This window comes from Bufo bufo, chromosome 9 (assembly GCF_905171765.1).
Source record: "Bufo bufo chromosome 9, aBufBuf1.1, whole genome shotgun sequence".
NCBI classification, from domain to species: Eukaryota; Metazoa; Chordata; class Amphibia; order Anura; family Bufonidae; genus Bufo; species Bufo bufo.
Genome location: NC_053397.1, coordinates 110,037,159 through 110,059,660, shown reverse-complemented (window position 1 = coordinate 110,059,660; position 22,502 = coordinate 110,037,159). Strand labels below are relative to the sequence as shown.

The 22,502-nt window shown below is 42.9% G+C and overlaps 1 protein-coding gene across 5 annotated transcripts in view; it reads right to left on the bottom strand.

Moving 5' to 3' along the window:
- The window catches only part of PLA2G4A (phospholipase A2 group IVA), a 331,217-nt gene that overhangs the window by 99,921 nt on the left and 208,794 nt on the right, over positions 1 to 22,502 (bottom strand). For all 5 annotated transcript variants that reach the window (XM_040407269.1, XM_040407267.1, XM_040407268.1 and 2 more), the window contains 3 exons: positions 17,449 to 17,538; positions 15,800 to 15,865; positions 12,041 to 12,283 (listed from right to left, as the gene is read on the bottom strand). In XM_040407269.1, coding sequence (XP_040263203.1) covers positions 12,041 to 12,283; positions 15,800 to 15,865; positions 17,449 to 17,538 — 399 coding nt within the window. The remainder of the gene's footprint in view (positions 1 to 12,040; positions 12,284 to 15,799; positions 15,866 to 17,448; positions 17,539 to 22,502) is intronic.

The window sequence follows — 22,502 nt, the reverse complement described above, 5'->3', positions numbered from 1 at the left end:
TTGTAGTTAAGGCGGTTATCATTGGCCAAGGCTATTATTGTACAGAAATAGGGTTCAGCTAAATACCCCAAATTTGAAGAATGGACGGAGCTCATAGATAAAACTAGGGAATATGAGCGAGTATGGTATCAGGGAAAGGAACAGATACAGGCCTGGTATCAGGTCTGGAAAAATTGGTTCTAAGACTGTGTCATGTTCGACCCCGGTGGCTCCAGTGACAACAAGGGTGGGGATAATAATATTATCGGGATGATAGAAAGTATTGTAAGCTCTCTCTATATGAAGAATTATTTGTATAGGCAGCTTATATGAGTAGATTAATATATTATGCGGACATGTTATGCCCCCTTTTAATGTATGTTTTAGTATGTTTATAAGCTATATATGTATTTATTTATAATTAATAAAGAATATTGGGGGAAAAAAAACCATTGCTCCCTAGACAAAACGAGCCACTATAACTAATGAAAGGTATTTGGGAATATATTTATAATAAAGCAATATTTCAAAATGTCATTTTCTTAATTCCTGGAGAACCCCTTTAATTACTGTTTAAGCAAATGTGGTATTTGTGAAACATGTAAATTCACAAACTTCTTTAAGCTGTTTATTGTTCATACAATTTTTTTTCAGTAGGGTGGGCAGACAACATAATGTGCATACTTTAGGTCATGATGTCCAAACATGTTAAAAATGAAAACAGAAGGGGGTGGAGTCGGCACCAGAGTCGGATGGTTGTGTGAGGTGCAGCTCTCCTGCCAGCATATCCCTCATAGCTCCTTACCTTCAGCGCACTGGACCTCAAAATGGTCAAAATAGGTGGCCAGAAAACCGCTGACCAGATGGGACATACCCGATCTCTGAGCCAATCCGGAGAAATGGAGAAATTTATTAAAAAGGCGGCTGCTGCAGCAGTGAGCAGGGAATCCAAGATGGCGCCCGGAACACCTTGCTCAAGCCACAAGCAGGCAACGGCTACAGGCGGCGATAAGGTAGGGGAAGATCCCGGTGATATAGACTGCCTACCCATTTCCAGAGCTTATATTAAAGAAGCCCTGGCAGACGCTCTGGGACCCCTTAGCCTGGACCTCTCCTCAATAAAGGAGGACGTACGCCACATAGGCCGGAGGGTGGAAACCTTGGAAGAAACCCAGGCCACAATCCTACAACACCAGAGCGAGGTGTCCTCCAGCTTATCCCTAGCTCAGAATCATATTAACGCCTTATATACCGCAATGGAAGATCAAGAAAACAGGAGTAGGCGGAACAACCTCCGCTTCAGAGGCATTCCTGAAACAATTCCAGCAGTAGATATTCCTGAAACGGTTATCCAGATCTGCCTTAAACTACTGGGTCCGGACTCTGCACATGAGGTCCTAATTGAAAGGGCTCACAGAGCACTCCGCCCAAAGCCGCAAGCTAGCGAACCACCCAGAGATGTGATTTGCAAGTTTTTGCACTTTCCAGTTAAAGAAGCCATACTGGAAAGTTCCAGAAACTCCAGCTCAGTAGAGTGGGAAAATAATACTATCACCATCTTCCAGGATTTAGCTCAATCAACACTGAGAAAACATAAGGCAATGAAGCCACTCACAGACTGGTTACGTCACCACAAGATCATTTATAGATGGACATTTCCATTTGGACTTTCCTTTCTCCATGATAGTCGTCGCATCCACATTTCCTCCTTCAGTGACCTGGATAAAGCTTACGACCTCCTTCAGCTTTCTCCATTACCCATAGAAAACTGGGACATGGTCCAGAAATTCAGAATATGACCACCTTACCGGACCTGCCTTCAGTGACACCCTGGAAGCCTCTCCGCACCCCAAAGCTCCAAAGGTCCAGAAGAGGGAACTTTTCTTCCACCCCTAAGCGTCTAGCTCTGTCAGATAAGTGACCAGCTTCCAACTTCCCTCCCTGTGAATAGAGAGCTACAGGATTTATTCTACGGGACTTTCTACCACTACTACATTTATTCAGTACTCTCCACATGACTCTGCTTTCTATACTGAGTGGTGATATAGGTACTCATACTCTCACTACATCCAGTTACGCCCTATCTCCACTCAGTATTGGACGACGAGACAGTAGGGATCCCTCTCCCATCTGTTCTTAGGCTAGGATAGTTTTTTATCTAAAAATGTAGTCTATGTGATAGATGAGTTAACTCCCGTATCATAAAGTCCTACCTCCCACAAATCACGAAAAGTGGAGTCCCCACCCCTATACCTTTGCCTCCAACAAAAATCTGCCCAGCTCTCTCTTCTCTATAGAACAAAAAAGATTAAACCCCTCCCCCCCCCTCATCCACTCTCGGCTATTACAGCTTTAAAAAATGAGTGTTCCCTAGTTCTATACAAGCCCATGGGTTTTCCATCATTAAGATTCTCCAGTTATACTGACTCCATAGAGGGAGTTGCTGCTCCTAGGTATTTTTGCCTTTTCCCCCCTTATGCCATCCACCCAGGGAGACAAAGATGTCAAGTTCTACCATGAATGGCGAATAACTAATCATTTTTGGCTTCTATTTCTTGTTACACTTTATGTTTTTTATTTTTACTGCTTTGACAGGTACTCAAGATCTAGCCTAACAATCTTTCATATGTGTGAATTGAAGGTAGTGCTGAGAAAGAAAACGCAGAGTTGTGGCCGTCTGAAGTGGTGGCTATTGGAATGTTCTCCTTGAGGTGGCACCCTCTCTCTCCTCCTAATACTGGTTGGTCATTGCCCTTTTATTAAGCTATCTACAGCCCCCTGTACACCCTTTGAAATACCCGAATATGTCTGATCTCAGACTAGTATCTTACAATGTCAAGGGGTTGAGATCCCCCTCTAAAAGATGCCAGATCTTCTCTCTGCTAAATAAAGAGAAATGTTCAGTAGTCTTTCTCCAGGAAACAAATTTCAAACATGATAAATACCCTAATCTTTCTCACTCTAAATTTCCCAGCTGATTCCACTGTGGGGCTGGGGGTGCCGCCTCGAGAGGAGTTGGTATAGGCTTCCATAGAGGCCTTCCCTTTCAATATAAATCCCACATACAAGATCCAGATGGTAGATATCTCATCCTCAAAGGCCAGGTGGGACAATCACTGTTCACATTTGTGAACATATACAGTTGCAAGAAAAAGTATGTGAACCCTTTGGAATGATATGGATTTCTGCACAAATTGGTCATAAAATGTGATCTGATCTTCATTTATCACAGGATGAACGTAATGCTCTATTATGCCTTCAAAAAGACAAGGACTTAACCATCAAGCCGGCCGACAAGGGCGGGTCTTTGGTGGTTATGGACAAGAGGGACTACCTCGAGGAAATCCATAAACAACTAAATGACACTAACATTTACGAACGTCTGTCACGTAATCCCATCTCAGCCATCAGGGACAACATCCAACAAGTACTGACATCCCACCTAGGCAAGGGCACCATTGACAATGAAACAATATCTTATCTATCCAAAAAACACCCGATAACACCTGTAATGTACATACTACCCAAAGTCCACAAACGTCTCAACAAACCCCCAGGACGCCCTATAGTCTCATCCTCTGATTCCATTCTATCTCCCATCTCTGAATTCCTGGAAAAGGTCCTCACACCAAAAGTTAAAACCACCAAGTCATTCCTCCTTGACACGTCCACATTTTTGCACCTCATAAGGGACATTAAACAGGTTTAACCAGACTGCATTTTGGCTACCCTTGATGTTGTAAGCCTCTACACATCAATTACACACAGCAAGGGTCTAGCTGCCACTAAGAGATTACTCGAGACAACGGGCACCAGACCTGAAATCTCCTCACTGTGTATGGACCTCCTCCAAATTGTACTTACCCAAAATTACTTTCTGCTTGAAGACACATTCTTCATTCAAAAACAAGGGACCGCAATGGGGGCACACATGGCACCACCATACGCCAACTGCTACATGGCCACGCTAGAGGAGGACCATATTTACACGAACATAGAATTCCAACAACATGTAGTCATTTGGAAAAGATATATAGACGATGTCTTCTGCATATGGAACAGCACTACAGAATCACTACAAAACTTCCTCACCTACTTGAATTCCATCCGGCCTGAACTTCAGTTCACCCTACACCACAGCAGTACATCAGTTAACTTTCTAGACACTACAGTCTCCAAGGATCTCAACGGCACTCTACACACTAAACCGACCGACCGCAATAGTCTATTACATTTCTCCAGCTTCCATCCTACCAGTATGAAAAAATCCCTTCCACGATCGCAATTCCAAAGAATATCCTGCATAGTCGACAACACGGCAATTAAGGAAAAGAGATTGGACGAAATGTCCACACGCTTCCTAAACAGGGGCTATCCCGACACGGTAATAAAAGAATGCCTAAAACCCAGCCAAAAAATTAGGGAAAAACAGGCCCAAAGGGTACCCTTTGTGCACACATTTCACCCCTTTGCCCACAAGATACAACACATCTTACGGAAACATTGGCACCTCCTACATCAGGCGTACCCGCACATCGAGGCATTTTCACTTCCGTTCCTACCATGCAATAGACGCCCCAAAAACCTAAAAGACATGCTTGTGAGGGCAGATGTGGGCTCCAACATCAAGAACCCAAGACAACTATTACTACAAACGCAACGCAAGGGCACTTTCCCCTGCTTGCATTGTACGCAATGTTCACACGTCACAAAGGGGGACAAAATCTTCCACCCTCTTACAGGACAAGGGATCCCAATACGGGGTTACTTTACATGTGACTCAACCAATGTAGTCTACACCATCAAATGCCCATGCGGCCTGACCTACGTGGGCGAAACCACACAGACCATTAGGGACAGAATATGCCAGCACAAGTCTAATATCCGATGTGAAAACAACCACCTGCCCATTCCCGCAGATTTCACAGCCAAACGTCACACCATCGCCCAACTACGGTTCCAGGTAGTGGAACAAGTAACAGTTCCCAGAAGGGGCGGAGATTTATCACGCCTCCTCATGACCAGGGAAGCCATGTGGATACACCGCCTTCAAACACTCGAACCAAAGGGTCTAAATCGGGACTATGACATAGGAAGCTTTATATGATCCCTAAAGCACATAGACTTAAACCAATGCGGCGGCGCTAACGGTGCCCACAGGCAATCATATGTGGAAAATGAACCTCCATCTATATAATACACAGCATGAACTTCGGGTGCAGATCTATCACATGAACTACCCCATGAACCACAGATAACATAAATATAGGTTACAGACATTGATTTTTCCTAAAACAAGCAGCTCTAACAATACCTCTATTCATATTCTAGAGCAGATATTGATCCTCATCTTAATTCCTGATGGGAACTGAATAGATCATATCCTTTATAGCCTACTACATTGGTCATCATCTAGAGGTAATTATGACAGACACTGCTCTGATGGACATCCATAGGTAAATATGACATCTATAGACAAACGAATCCATTGGTTGACCAACTAAGAGGTAAATATGATAGATACTCCCCCAATGGACCTCCACAGGTAAATATGACAATTCAGAAGCTTTACCCTCCCAAACCACAGTCCCAGCGCTTCCCCCACTATCCTAATAGCTAACTGTCAGCAGGATCGCATCCAGGCGCATGCGAGTCTGCACATAGTGGCAGACAACAGCTGATCACCCCAGCGGCCGCACGGACGCAGCGCGCGCATGCGCAATTATACTTGAGAAGCTCCGGACGCCATCTTCACTGTACCCGGAAGTACGTCAGCTAGGACCCGCCCCTCCAACCACGCTGCGCAGCCGGATCCCACATAAGGGGAACGGAGACACAACCGGCAGCATGGCAATCCGGAATACAGGCTATAGCCTCCCGGACCGCATGCCAGAAAGGGACACAGAGCCCATACAAACAGCAGCATCCCTGCCGACCACAGAGGAAACTCTTCTTATTCAAGCTTTTTTTCGGATTCGATGCGGCCATAATCCGGGTAAGAATTAACAATGAATAAGTGGCTACTGAACTACTCTCCTATATGGTATTCATATAGAGACAATAGCCTGTTCTAATATGTTGTATAATCTATACCCAGTCTGTCTTAACAATATGTTGCGAAATCCTTACCCAGCGGACTCTGCATGTAATTAGACTGTCTAACCACTTGTGATGAAACATTGTTTAGCCTATAGCATATGATATATAAACTTGTTTATGTACACCACGTTCAATTTTGGTTTCTATGATACGGTCCATAGAATACGGTTTTTGCATATTCTCTGTCCCACTCCGCAAATTATGTTCCTTAACCCCACTTACTGCTACCCATTGACCAACTCTGTAACCAGTGAAGCACCACAGTCTCACCATGAGAAAAGCGCACCACCTCAAACCACCTACTGACCACAGACCACTCCGATGATGATCCTGCTGGATCCCCAGATGACAGCTAATGCTCTCCTCACGTGCCATATCGACACGTCCCCCTTTTGTATATAATATATTCGATATACTACCTGATATTTGTTTGTGACGCACCTTTTTGCGATATTATATGTACTATACAATTGATTCTATACCTATTGTGATTATTGTATATTCATCTATGACACTTTGTATGCCTCTCCAGTTACACTAAAGAAGGCTTCTCAGCCGAAAATGTTTTGACTGGAACCGCACTAAAATAAAAGCTTTGCATTGAAACTCAAGTGGAGTACAGGAGTCTTTATATATTACTGATCTTCATCTAAGTCACAACAATAGACAATCACAGTCTGCTTAAACTAATAACACACAATGAATTAAATGTTACCATGTTTTTATTGAACACACCATGTAAACATTCACAGTGCAGGTGGAAAAAGTATGTGAACCCCTAGACTAATGACATCTCCAAGAGCTAATTGGAGTGAGGTGTCAGCCAACTGGAGTCCAATCAATGAGATGAGATTGGAGGTGTTGGTTACAGCTACCCTGCCCTATAAAAAACACACACCAGTTCTAAGTTTGCTTTTCACAAGAAGCATTGCCTGATGTTAATGATGCCTCGCACAAAAGAGCTCTCAGAAGACCTACGATTAAGAATTGTTGACTTGCATAAAGCTGGAAAGGGTTATTAAAGTATCTCCAAAATCCTTGCTGTTCATCAGTCCACAGTAAGACAAATTGTCTATAAATGGAGAACGCTCAGCACTGCTGCTACTCTCCCTAGGAGTGGCCGTCCTGTAAATATGACTGCAAGAGCACAGCGCAGACTGCTCAGTGAGGTGAGGAAGAATCCTAGAGTGTCAGCTAAAGACTTACAAAAGTCTCTGGCATATGCTAACATCCCTGTTAGCGAATCTACGATACGTAAAACAGTAAACAAGAATGGATTTCATGGGAGGATACCACAGAGGAAGCCACTGCTGTCCAAACGTTTACAGTTTGCACAAGAGCACCTGGATGTTCCACAGCAGTACTGGCAAAATATTCTGTGGACAGATGAAACCAAAGTTGAGTTGTTTGGAAGAAACACACAACACTATGTGTGGAGAAAAAGAGGCACAGCACACCAACATCCAAACCTCATCCCAACTGTGAAGTATGGTGGTGGGGGCATCATGGTTTGGGGCTGCTTTGCTGCGTCAGGGCCTGGACGGATTGCTATCATCGAAGGAAAAATGAATTCCCAAGTTTATCAAGACATTTTGCAGGAAAACTTAAGGCCATCTGTCCACCAGCTGAAGCTCAACAGAAGATGGGTGTTGCAACAGGACAACGACCAAAAGCATAGAAGTAAATCAACAACAGAATGGCTTAAACAGAAGAAAATACGCCTTCTGGAGTGGCCGAGTCAGAGTCCTGACCTCAACCCAATAGAGATGCTGTGGCATGACCTCAAGAAAGCCATTCACACCAGACATCCCAAGAATATTGCTGAACTGAAACAGTTCTGTAAAGAGGGATAGTGAAGAATTATTCCTGACCGTTGTGCACGTCTGATCTGCAACTACAGGAAACGTTTGGTTGAAGTTATTGCTGCCAAAGGAGGTTCAACCAGTTATTAAATCCAAGGGTTCACATACTTTTTCCACCTGCACTGTGAATGTTTTTTACATTGTGTGTTCAATAAAAACATGGTAACATTTAATTATTTGTATGTTATTAATTTAAGCAGACTGTGATTGCCTATTGTTGTGACTTATATGAAGATCAGATCACATTTTATGACCAATTTGTGCAGAAATCCATATCATTCCAAAGGGTTCACATACTTTTTCTTGCAACTGTATGCTCCTAATACAGACCAGATTAATTGGCTCATCAATATCCTCGCTTTAGTAGAAGCCCATAGGGAAGGTTTTCTGGTCATAGCCGGAGACTTAGCCTTCAACCCACTCATTGACACATCCTCAAAGAAATCCCCTGTGTCAACGAGAGCTCTTAAATTGTTACACACAAAGCTCTACAATTTGAGTATGGTAGACATATGGCGCTGCCTTAACCCTGAGACAATAACTCATATAGCAGAATCGACTATATTCTAATTCCAATAGAAAAACTACAATTCTGCTCATCCTCTCGGATAGGTGACATTACCCTATCTGATCACTCCCCTATTTATTGTGATATACGCCTGGATGTCAAGTCTGATAGACACTCAGGTCGGAGGTTCAATGAGTCCCTGCTGGTCATTGCCAAACATAAGTCACAAATATCCTCCTTCCTAGAGGAGTACTTCTTAATCAATAATACCCCTGAGATATCCCCTCAGGTCCTTTGGGACGCCCATAAGGCATATATTAGAGGCAGACTAATCAGTTTCTGCTCTTTTCTTAAGAAAGAATCTGAGAAAAAACTCACTACATTACTATCAAAAATACACAAGGCAGAAAAAGCCCATAAGCAATCTTTACTCGCCCACCAACTGTCGGAACTCTCTTCTCTCAGAACTCAACTAAAAAACTTACTAAATGAGCGTTCAGCCAAGTTCTTCTTGTCTGCCCCACAAAAAACCTTCGCTCATGGCAATAAAGCCTCAAAGTACATGATGCAAAGAATAAAGCAGAGAAGAAATTCCCAATATGTTCATTGCATCAAGTCCCCTCATGGCACTCAACTTTTTAAAGCAGAAGAGATTGCTGAACAATTTAGGCTGTTTTATGAGTCTCTTTACAATCTTCCATCCCCTGATCATCCAAACCCTTATCTGGGAAGAGAGGCCAACAGTGAATCCTTCTTAGACACCCTCAATCTCCTGTCCCTAACTTCATTATAACAGGAATCTCTGTCTAAGCCATTCACTGCCCTAGAACTAACAACAGCCATTAAGTCAACCCCTAAAGGAAAATGCCCCGGCCCTGATGGTCTCCCCATATCCTACTACTCGACCTTCAGGGAGATATTACTGCCTTTTATGCTCCCCATCTGTAACCGCGCATTAGCCAGCCACCCACTCTCCTCTGATATGACAAAAGCCACTATCACAATTATACCTAAAGAGGGCAAAGACCCCACCCCCTGTTCCAACTACCGTCCTATATCTTTACTCAATGTTGACATCAAACTTTTAGCCAAAATATTAGCCACAAGATTGCAAAACTTACTACCCGACTTGATCCATCCTGATCAAGTGGGATTTGTTAAGGGACGTGAAGGGAAGGCTAACACCACCAAGATATTAAATGCTTTATACTACGCTTCTCATAAAGCCACCCCCCTGGTCATGATTGGCACGGACGCTAAAAAAGCATTTGATAGAGTGGATTGGACATACATTAGGTTGATCCTCTCAAAATTTCAGCTACCAGAACCGTACATCAATGCTGTGTTTTCAATGTATACCCACTGTTCAGCGTCCATGTCAGTCAATGGGCTCATGCCCTCCCACTTTCCAATAAGAAACGGAACGAGACAGGGCTGTCCACTCTCACCTCTTATATTTGTCTTGGTGAGGGAGTCACTTCTGAAAGCACTTAGACAAGATAAAGAGATCAGAGGTTTGACTGTTGGGGGCCATGAATTTAAACTGGCAGCATTTGCAGATGACTTACTGATCCTGACCACTAACCCACATGAATCCATGCCCAAAATATTATCAAAACTTAGCCTTTTTGGTTCACTGTCAAACTTTAAAGTCAACCCCTCCAAATCCCAAATCTTGCATGTTGGCCTCTCCCCCCCTAGTCTTTCGTCCCTCCAGATAAACCCCCCATTCAATTGGCAAACCCAATTATTAACATACCTAGGGGTAAAGATCTCTCCCCACCTGCCAGAGCTATTTCAACTAAACTATAAACCCCTTCTATTATCCATACAAGCCCAGCTGGACTCATTGGACTTTCCATACCTTTCCTGGTTTGGAAGAAAGAACATTCTTATGTCTTTGGTTATACCTAGACTCACTTATTTGATGCAAGTGCTCCCTATTGATATCCCTAAATCCTACTTTGCTTCCCTGAATAAACATATACGCAAGTTCATTTGGCAAGGTAAAAATTCCTGCATCTCCTTTGATACACTAACCAAGCCTAGAGCTAAAGAGGGAATTGGACTTCCTGACCCAGAGACGTACATGAGGGCCATCCAGCTTTCAAGAGTTGTAGATTGGATTAGAAGCCCAATTCATAAATCCTGGCTCATACTGGAAAATGCCCTACTACCCTCCCCTATTAGGGCCCTTCTGCTGGCTGACAGACATCCTCCGGTACCAAGCTCAATACCTAATCCCCTCATCCGGAATACTTTAAAGGTCTGGAGATGGTTCTCGTTCAGCTTCAGGGCCTTATCACTACCCTCTCCTCTTATGCTTATAAAGGATGTTATTGATCTGGCTCCCAAGGATCTGAGGGAAAGCTGCCCTATCTCCCTGAGGTTCTCGGAGGTTGCCATTTCACAATTTCTGGATCAGGATGGCTGCATACTCCCAGACCCTGAAATCTGCAAAATGCTTAAAACACAGATTCGCAACCCTATCCTTATGCGCTTCCTTAGATCCCAATCACTCCTTCTCACAAGGAAAACTCCTCCTTCAAGCGTAACTAGCTGGTTTGAAGAAATGATAGGTAACAAAAGATACCCTCCCAAAATCATCTCCACAATATACAAGCAGCTGAAATCTCCTTATTCTATGCCCAAACCTGCAGTAACTGGACTCTGGGAGAAAGACCTTCAGCGGACCCTGACACCCCCCGAGATAGCTAAAGCACTGATCTCTCCCCACAAGATCTCTAGGTGTATACGTATCCAAGAAAACAGTTATAAAGTCCTTACGAGATGGTACAGGACTCCAGATAAGACATGTATGTATAAATCAAATGCCTCTGATATCTGCTGGAGGTGTAACAGGGCCAAAGGCTCCTTTTTACACATCTGGTGGTCATGTGAACTAATCAATCCCTGGTGGCACAACATAATTAAACTGAGCAAGCAGATTTGCCAGACCTCTTTCCCCTGCTCTTCTGAACTAACTTTGTTATCCTTGGGAATAGGGGGAGTGGCCCCCTATAAATCAACACTCTTCTCTCTCTTATTAGCAGCAGCCAGACTACTCTTACCGACTCACTGGCTGTCTCCCGAGATCCCCTGTATTGATCATTGGATTAACAAAGTAGACCAGATATATAGACTAGAAGAAATCTCTCATTGGGAGTCACGGTCAAGACCCACTTTCCTCCAAATTTTGTCCCCTTGGAGATCTCAAAGAAAATTCTCCTAGCTCTCATCCCCCACTAGCCACAGACCTGTAAACTAAACCTAGGGGTTTTATACCCTAGATACTCTCTACCTCACAACACACTAATTGTGCCTTAGTACTTTTGTCATACTGTTGATTTAAATAAGTGTTAATGTTCACTTTTACTTGAAACCTGTCCTTATGGGGCCATGCCGGCCTGGTTTTACATATTCTACTACTACTTGTACTTGTGACTGTTACTCTTTGGCATTTCTTATGTAATGTTATTGCATTATGTTTTTGGCAATGACCAAATCTATGAAAAAGAAAAACAATAAAAATTGTCAATATAAAAAAAATAAAAAATGAAAACAGAAGATAATAGTATTAATGGTTAGTTACCTGCGACTGCAAGATCAGTCTCATCATCATCCACAGATTCCTGGGTAGTCATATGTGCTAAAGGTGACAAAGGATATGATGTATTTAGGTTTAAACCCAGCATAAAGTTGTGCACTTTGCCAGCTCTTCCCTCACGTGTGTTGAATAGGGCAGTGTCACTAACTAAGGCCATCAACATGCGTTGCACCCAACTTGCTTGACTATTTCTTTGATATTCCTCTTCAGCTTCAGTATTTTCACTACCTAAATAAAATCAAGAATAAGAGTAGTAATTGCAATAAGCCAAGGCAAATACTAATGAGCACCTAGAAGATGGTGATGGCACAGGCAAGAAACTCTGCCACAACATCTGCAGCAGCAGCCAGCTATAAAATACAGCTAGGCTCCTGCTGCAATAGCCAGGATCAGAGATAACTTTAATCCTAGCCATTTACCTCATTAGAAGACATGTCATTGCTGACCACTGTTCCCTTATGGTCCCCCACACAACGTAATTGCAGAGTATTGATGTGTTGTTAGGGCAGCCAGTGCTTACAATACCCCAAAGTGTGTTAACTTACTGCACATATTAAAAAAATGGAGAGGCAGCAGCACAATCCTCCAGCGTGCTCACATTGCACTAACAAATGATAGCTCACATCATATTTCTCATAGAAGATCATACTACTTCAGAAGTCATGTATTAACATAAACAACAGTGAGGTTTCGGACCTGCCATGGTTCTTATTGAAGACCAGGACCGAGTTGAAACATTGCTGTTGTTGATGTGTAAAAAAATAGATTTTTATGACTTCTGTGGTGTTATGATTGTTTTCTAGAAATATTACATCTATTAGGTGCTAAGCTGACAGGCATTATACACTGCAATACAAAAATATTGCAATGTATTATGTGAGTGATCAAGTTCTCTGCTTGCACTGAAAACAAAATGTAAAAAATATATAAAATGTGTAAAAAATAAATGAAAAAATGGGAACATTCTCTTTTCACTATTCTAAAATGTTTCTGCAATAACCCATAAAATTTCCTATTAAATCCACACAGGCCTTCCAAAAAAATGGAATAAAAAAGGTGATCAAAAAGTCTAAATTACTGAATGTCTGTTTCTTCAGCCCCCTTAAACATAATAACATAATAAATATAAAAATATATAATAAATACAGACCGGATTCCAAAAAAGTTGGGACACTAAACAAATTGTGAATAAAAACTGAATGCAATGATGTGGAGATGGCAAATGTCAATATTTTATTTGTAATAGAACGTAGATGACAGATCAAACATTTAATCCGAGTAAATGTATCATTTTAAAGGAAAAATACGTTGATTCAAAATTTCACGGTGTCAACAAATCCCCAAAAAGTTGGGACAAGTAGCAATAAGAGGCTGGAAAAAGTAAATTTGAGCATAACGAAGAGCTGGAAGACCAATTAACACTAATTAGGTCAATTTGCAACATTATTGGGTATAAAAAGAGCTTCTCAGAGTGGCAGTGTCTCTCAGAAGCCAAGATGGGTAGAGGATCACCAATTCCCACAATGTTGCGCAAAAAGATAGTGGAGCAATATCAGAAAGGTGTTACCCAGCGAAAAATTGCAAAGACTTTGCATCTATCATCATCAACTGTGCATAACATCATCCGAAGATTCAGAGAATCTGGAACAATCTCTGTGCGTAAGGGTCAAGGCCGTAAAACCATACTGGATGCCCGTGATCTCCGGGCCCTTAAACGACACTGCACCACAAACAGGAATGCTACTGTAAAGGAAATCACAGAATGGGATCAGGAATACTTCCAGAAACCATTGTCAGTGAACACAATCCACCGTGCCATCCGCCGTTGCCAGCTGAAACTCTACAGTGCAAAGAAGAAGCCATTTCTAAGCAAGATCCACAAGCTCAGGCGTTTTCACTGGGCCAGGGATCATTTAAAATGGAGTGTGGCAAAATGGAAGACTGTTCTGTGGTCAGATGAGTCACGATTCGAAGTTCTTTTTGGAAATCTGGGACGCCATGTCATCCGGACAAAAGAGGACAAGGACAACCCAAGTTGTTATCAACGCTCAGTTCAGAAACCTGCATCTCTGATGGTATGGGGTTGCATGAGTGCGTGTGACATGGGCAGCTTGCATGTCTGGAAAGGCACCATCAATGCAGAAAAATATATTCAGGTTCTAGAACAACATATGCTCCCATCCAGACGTCATCTCTTTCAGGGAAGACCTTGCATTTTTCAACAAGATAATGCCAGACCACATTCTGCATCAATCACAACATCATGGCTGCGTAGGAGAAGGATCCGGGTACTGAAATGGCCAGTCTGCAGTCCAGATCTTTCACCTATAGAGAACATTTGGCGCATCATAAAGAGGAAGGTGCAACAAAGAAGGCCCAAGACGATTGAACAGTTAGAGGCCTGTATTAGACAAGCATGGGAGAGCATTCCTATTTCTAAACTTGAGAAACTGGTGTCCTCGGTCCCCAGACGTCTGAGTGTTGTAAGAAGAAGGGGAGATGCCACACAGTGGTGAAAATGGCCTTGTCCCAACTTTTTGGGGATTTGTTGACACCATGAAATTTTGATTCAACATATTTTCCCCTTAAAATGGTACATTTTCTCAGTTTAAACTTTTGTTCCGTGATTTATGTTCTATTCTGAATAAAATATTAGAAGTTGGCACCTCCACATCATTGTATTCAGTTTTTATTCACGATTTGTATAGTGTCCCAACTTTTTTGGAAATCCGGTTTGTACATGCACAAATATGAAGACAAGAATATTACTGAAAGCTCATATAATAAAGCTGGGTTCACATTTGAGCGTTTTACAGCGCGTTCAAACGCGCTGTAAAACGCTTAACACATGAAAACCAATGCTTCCCTATGGCCCTGGTTCTCACTTGAGCGTTTTACAGCACGTTTGAACGCGCTGAAAAACGCCCTACGCTCAAAAAAGTTCTTGAGCTTCTTTGGGGCGTTTTGTCTCGCGTTTGCGGCCATAGGATTGCATAGGAACGCGCAAATATGTTCTTTTGCGCGTTTGTGACCAGTTTGGCACATAGCAACAGGCAATAAAAAGCCACACCCTAGTGAGAGGCAAATGTCTAGCCTGACTAAGATGCTGTCAATCACTGCTGTCAATCACACAAATGCGCGTAATACGCGCGTTGACTATGGACAAAAACACGCACAGAAACGTGCATAAAACGCGCATTAAACGCGCATATCAAATACGCTCAAGTGTGAACCCAGCCTAAGACACTCAGTTCATATTTAGCAGGTCCTCTGTTGTTTCCATGGCTGTGACTGCACTGGCAATACAGTAATGTTAGCTTTTTCATTGTTGAAACAGTCAACCATATTTATCATAGATTTCTACAAAATTGGATTTTTCTATTTTTTATCACAAACCCTACAAGACTTTTGTGAGGCAATGAGTAAAACCTGATTATAAGGGCCAGTTCACACTGAGTTTTTCTGGTGCTGAATGTGGAGCATTTCTGCCTCAAAATCAGCTCCAAAAACAGCCACCTGCTGGAGGAAGCGCCAAAAATATGTTGAGTCCTGTGCCTTCACATAACACGGGCAAATCCAACGGCAGTGCAGAGGGACTAAGACTGGCATCTAAATCACCAGTCTTAATAAATGTCTGCCGTAGTCTATATTGGTTGCTTAAATACTACTAAAGACAATAAATTGCTGGTGCCTCGTGAAGCCATTTAGTGAGTGCCCATTGAGGAACAAATCAAGACATGTTACCTTTTGGTTCTTGCTGTTCATCGTCACTGTCATCGTTGTCGACTATGTGCTTTGGTTTAAGGTTTTCTAATAGAAGAAACAAAAGATTTCAGTACTTTTATAAGACAGTAGCTGCATAAGACCTACTGTAGCTTCATCTGCAAATACATTTGACAGCCAGTTATCCACACATAAAAATATTAATTTTTAGAATTCAAGAATGTTGCTTTTAGCATGCCACAAATAACACCTTAAATATAAGGCAATGTTCACACTGGAACTAATGACATGAAACTCCTATTTGGCACCTACAACTTTCACATCTAAGATTCATTCCCTTCTCCCTACAAATCCTTAGAAAATAATTTGACTCTATTTGAAAAATAAGTATCTATGACTGCCCCAGCTAAGCATTTGTTATAAGGGGTCTACAACAAGGCCATTGAGTTTGGAGACATACAGTATATCTTCTTGTTTTCTAGTAAAGCACCTTACATGAGATCTGGTGGAACTGATTTGTCACCCATGAGTTTTGGTCTGAAGTGCTAACCCTGATAACACTGTATTTGCATTTTAGATCAGAAGCCTAACCCTAATCTGTTCTTACTTCATTTGAAGCTACAGGATACTCCTAAAGGATGCAAAGACTTTTCCAGATCCCAAATTCAGCTGAAAACCTCTCATATGCCAGCACTGAAACCAGTCAAATCCTATAGCTTAATGGCTCCAGAATATCCATTATCAAGTCAAGTAGTCAATGGGATTTGTTGATGTTCTTTTTAAAATGGATCAAAATAATAATATCCATAATGTATCCTGCAAAAGCAGGACATTAATATGAATTCAGCCTTATACCTAAATTCACCAGAGAAAAAAAGATCATGCTGAATGGAGTTCTATATGGGATTTCTAGTGTAAGTCTTTAAAAATTGAACAGGCTGAAGAGACAGTCTCAAATGCTCTTCTGGAGTCAGTGTGAGGGCAATGGCACGGAAACCTAAAATTGCAGTGTCTAGAAAGAACCTTTGTGGCTGAAACATAAAAAGGAAGGCTACTTGATGCTGGTTTCAAATCTGTGTGGTAAAAAAAAAATGCAGCCTTAAGAATGGCAATGTGGATTTCCATTGTACACAATTGGCTTCTATCTCATGAGGGTTTTTACCTTCTCTCGATAAACTTTACAGGATTATTGGCTGAACTGGATGAACATGTGTCTTTCAGCCTTAGGCTGAAAAACATTTTGCAAATGCAAAATCCACCACGTTCCATTCCGCGGTAGAAACCACAGTGGTTTTTCAATTTGAATACTGTGGACCCACTTGCAGTTTCGCCCCACTGAGTGGAGCTAACCTGCGAATGCACAGCCAATGCAGCTTACAAAAGGACATGTTCTTTCTTGACACAGTTGCGCCAAAGATAAGAAAGGTAGTGCAGCCTTCCGTTAAAAACTAAAAGTAAACAGTCGTAGTTAATATAATGATAACTGCATACAAAAAGGTGGCTTGTAAAAACCACGCTGCACAGAAACCATAAAAATGTAAAGGACATAAAATATGCAGAATAACACCAGATTGGATGTAGAAATTCTAGAATATGAATATGTACAGTATACATGTGTAAAACTTATTTTCACTTTTTCAGTATGATACAGATGATGCTACTGTGGTTACCTAGTTCTTCTTCCATTGTGGCACCTTTGGTTTGGTTGGAAACACCAAGAACTCTGTTAAACAATATTGAAAAGGCACTACCCCAAACGCCTAAATAAAACAGACAAAAACAAAATTATAAACAAAACTATCATTTAACTACACAGCATAGACAACAGTATTACACATTTACTGTATACCACTCTTTCTAAACTGTTTGAATACTATTGAGGTCATTAATCAAACTGCTGTAAAGTAGAACTGGCTTAGTTGCCCATAGTAACCAATCAGGCTCCAACTTTCATTTTTGACAGCTCCTTTGGAAAGTGAAAGGTGGAATCTTAATGGTTGCTATGGGCAACTAAGCCAGTTCTACTTTACACTAGTTTGATAAATGATCCCATATGTTGGTTAAGATGAACAAAGACTAAACTATAGTGTTCAGCGAACCCAAACTGCAAAGTTTGGGTCCGTACCAAACTTTACAGCAAAAATTTGGGTTTGAGTTCGGTGTTCAGGCATTTAATAAAGCTTGTTGAAATGCTGCAGGGCAGCCAATCAACAAGCTTTTAAGCTGTGGGCTAGAAGCCATCACAGCCATGTCTAGTAATGGCATGGCTGTGATTGACCGATGCATCTTGTAACCCAGCCTCTATACAAGCTGGATCACGTGTAGCACCATCAGCTCTGAGTAGTACAGGGACAGGAAGCAGGCAGCTGAAGTAAAGGAGAGTGTTAGGAATCTCATCTGGCTATTTATTCTGTGGGTGACCAATAGTGATTTTTTTTGTGGGTGCAATACACCAGCTTTGCGCCCCTGACACAGAAATATAATAATTAATCTTGCTGTTAATTCTGTGGATGAACTATAGAGATCTTTTGTGGGTGCAATGCACCATCTTTGTACCCCGACACAAAAATACAATAGTTATTCTGTCTGTTAGTTCGGTGGGTGACATATACCCATTTTTGGTGTGTGGTACACCTGCACTGCATACGTGACAGCGAAATTAATATAGTTAATCCGTCTGTTAGGTCGGTGGGTGACATACAGTGAGGAACAGAAGTATTTGTACTCCCTGCGATTTTGCAAGTTCTCCCACTTAGAAATCATGGAGGTGTCTGAAATTCATATTGTAGGTGCATTCCCACTCTGAGAGACAGAAGTAAAAAATAATAATCTGGAAATCACATTGTATGATTTTTAAAGAATTACTTTGTCTTGCACTGCTGAACATAAGTATTTGAACACCTGAGAAAATCAGTGTTAATATTTGGTACAGAAGCCTTTGTTTGCGATTACAGAGGTCAAACGTTTCCTGTAGATCTTGACCAGGTTTGCACACACTGCAACAGGGATTTTGGCCCACTCCTCCACACAGATCTCCTGTAGATCTGTCAGGTTTCGGGGCTGTCGCTGAGCAACACGGAGTTTCGTCTCCCTCCAAAGATGTTTTATTTAGGTCTGGAGACTGGCTAGGCCATCCAGAACCTTGATTTGCTTCTTACGGAGCCACTCCTTGTTTATCCTGAATGTGTGCTTTGGATCGTTGTCATGTTGGAAGACCCAGCCACGACCCATCTTCAATGCTCTGACTGAGGGAAGGAGGTTGTTGCTCAAAATCTCACAATAAATGGCCCCATTCATCCTGTCCTTAATACAGTGCAGTCGTCCTGTCCCCTTTGCAGAAAAGCACCCCCAAAGCATGATGTTACCACCTCCATGCTTCACAGTAGGGATGGTGTTCTTGGGATGCAACTCATCCTTCTTTTTATTCCAAACACGATGAGTGAAGTTTAGACCAAAAAGTTCTACTTTGGTCTCATCTGACCACATGTGATGACTTGATACGGGACAGGAAAATTAATATAGTTAATCTGTCTGTTAGTTCGGTGACCTCAAAGAATTAGGAGAGCATCAAATAAGGGACGTGGCCCTGGTCATGGTGCTGCTGGTGTTGGTGGAGCTTCTATTGCAGGGAGAGGACGTGGTCGATCTGTGCCAGCTACACGCCCAAATGAAACACCTTCCTCAAGTGCACGTAGGCGACAGAACGTTCAGCATTATTTTGTAGGCCCGAATACCGGTGTACGAATGGTGAGGCCAGAACAAGTAGAGGCGGTAGTAGATTGGGTGGCTGACAGTGCCTCCAGTTCCTTCACATTGTCTCCCACCCGGTCCCCTGATGAAAGCGCAGAGTTGGCACCTGCAGCCCATGGGCATCTGTCTTTCACCTCACCCCCTTGCAAATCAGCAAAGCAGTCTGAGCCCCAAGTCATGCAGCAGTCTATTATTGATGACTCTGCTAGCAGGGTTTCCATGGGCCATCCACCTAGCCCTGCCCCAGAAGTGGAAAAGATTGAATGCCCAATCACTTATGTTTCAGTATGTGGATATGGGAGGACCACTGCAGCACGTCTCTGATAATGAAAAAATACAGGTGCCAATATCTGCAGCTTTCTGCAGTGTGCAGTCCGCCAAGGAGGGCAGGGATGAAGTGTGTGTGGAAGATGATGTGGAGGATTATGAGGTCCTAGACCCCACATGGAGTAAAGGTCATGCGAGTGATGTGTGCAGTTTGGAGGAAGAGGTGGTGGTCACACAGCGCCAGACGCACAGCAAAAGAGAAGCAGGGTGCAAAAGCAGGGTGTCCGTCCGCTAGCCAGTGCCCACCGAACCAGGGACTGAGCACACTAAAGCCAGCTCCAAGGAGTTCCCTGGTGTGGCAGTTCTTCAGGCAATGTGCTGACGACAAGACGCGAGCAGTTTGCACGCTGTGCAATCAGAGTCTGAAGCGAGGCATAAATGTTCTAAACCTGAGCACCACCTGCATGACCACCTGCATGATCTGACTGCAAAGCATGAGCTGCAGTAAAGTACACACCTCAAAAACCTTGAAAGATCTCAGGCTCCTCCTGCTCCCTCATCGGCCTCTTCCTCCCCCTCTGGAGAGTTAGTGGCATCTGCCACCCCGCAAACAGAGGATGTGGCAGCAACACCACCTCCACCAAGCATTAGTGTTGATCGAGCACCAAGGTGCTCGTGTGCTTGAGTAGAACATTTCGCAATGCTTCAGTGTTCTACCGAGCACCCCAGCACAAAGGAAGTCAATGGGAGAACTCCAGGCACCCCCTGCTCTGAAGAGGGCAGGGTATCTGGACTCTAGTTCGGCTTAGGAGTCCCCACATATGAAGTCCGTGCTTGGGGACACCCCAGTGTATTTAAATCTAATTTCTGAAAAGTTTCTGCTGGGATCTGCTATAAAGCTGAATGCTAAACTGTGTCAAAAAATCATAGTAGTTTCTGATGTAGTGAAAATTCCTATTCAGCAGAAGACTTATTTTATATTTTTGTGCAGGTTAACATGTAGCTGTATAGTGTACTGGTTAACGTCCTTGCCTCTAATGTACAAGGTAAGGAGTTCGAATCCCGGCAGAAACATTTCAGAAACATTTATATATAAACAAGTTTATAGCCATAATATATTTAAATATATTATATTTAGAATAAATAATACTTTATAATATATGTAAATATATTATGGCTAAAACATCAGTAGTAGTTTCCCACATATTATGCATTCATATATATCAGAAGTATGATTTAATATTTACATATATATATATATATATATATATATATTTTATAATATTTTTTTTGTTGTAATTACACATTTATTTTGTGCCATGCATTTTTTACAATTACTAAAAAAAAATATAAAATATATAAATTTAATCTCTATTTCTGAAATGTCTCTTCCAGGATTCAAACTGCCAGGATTTAAATACACTAACTCAAGAATTGCGCTCGAGCACACGCGGTGTTTGGCCGAACTGTTGTTCGGCCGAGCAAGCTCGATCAACACTAACAAGCATCTCCACACTGTCCCATGGAAGCGTTCAGCTGTCCATCCCTCAAACACTGGAGAGAAAGAAGAATTACCCCCTACCCACCAGCGATCCCTGGCCCTGAATGCCAGCATTAAAAAATTCCTGGCCTTTGAAATGCTGTCATTCTGTCTGGTGGAGATGGGCGACGTTCCAAAACCTTATGGCGGTGGCTATCCCATAGTACGTGGTTCCCAGCCGCCACTACTTTTCCAGGCAAGCCATCCCTGCTCTACACAACCAAGTGGCGGACAAAATCAGGTGTGCACTGCGCAACGCCATCTGTGGCAAGCCCACATAACCACCGATACGTGAACCAGTAAGCACGGGCAGGGACGTTATATCTGGGTAAATGCAGTGGGCCTGAGGCGGATAGCAGTTTGGCGCATGTCCTTATGCCACAGAGGATTGCAGGACAATTCTCGTTGCCTCCACCTCCTACTCAGCTTCCTCCTCCACCACCTCCTTATCCGGTCAGCGTAACACGTGCACCACCAACTTCAGCACAACCAGGGGGAAACAACAGCAGGCTGTTTTGAAACTCACCTGTTTAGGGTAAAAACCCCACACCGAGCAGGTGCTGTGAATGGGCATGGAACAATAGACCGATGAGTGGTTGGTGCCACTGAGCGTCAAGCTGGGCTAGTGGTGTGCGATAACGGGTGAAATCTTGTAGCAACTCTGGGCCGAGCCGGTTTAACGCTCATCCCTTGCCTGGCGAATGTGCTGAATTTGGTGGTGCAGAGGTTCCTGAAAAATTACCCTGATATGTCAGAGCTGTTGGAGAAAGTGTGGGCCGTCTGTGCGCGCTTTCGGTGTTATCACCCTGCTGCTGCTCGCCTGTCTGCGCTGCCGCGTAACTTCGGCCTTCTCACTCACCGCCTCATATGCGACGTACCCACAAGGTGGAACTCCTCTTTGCACATGCTGGCAGACTGTGCGAGCAGCAGCAGGCGATAGTGGAGTTTCAGCTGCAGCATGCACGGGTGAGTCGCTCTGCGGAACAGCACCACTTCACCACCAACGAGTGGGCCTTCATCATGTACTCCACCAACATGGCCAGTGCCGATGACGCTGTCCTCAGCGTTACTATCCCACTTCTATGTCTTCTTAAAAAATAACTTCGGCCGATGATGGAAGAGAACGTGGCACAGGAGTCAATATATACTATACGTTGTGTAGGACTG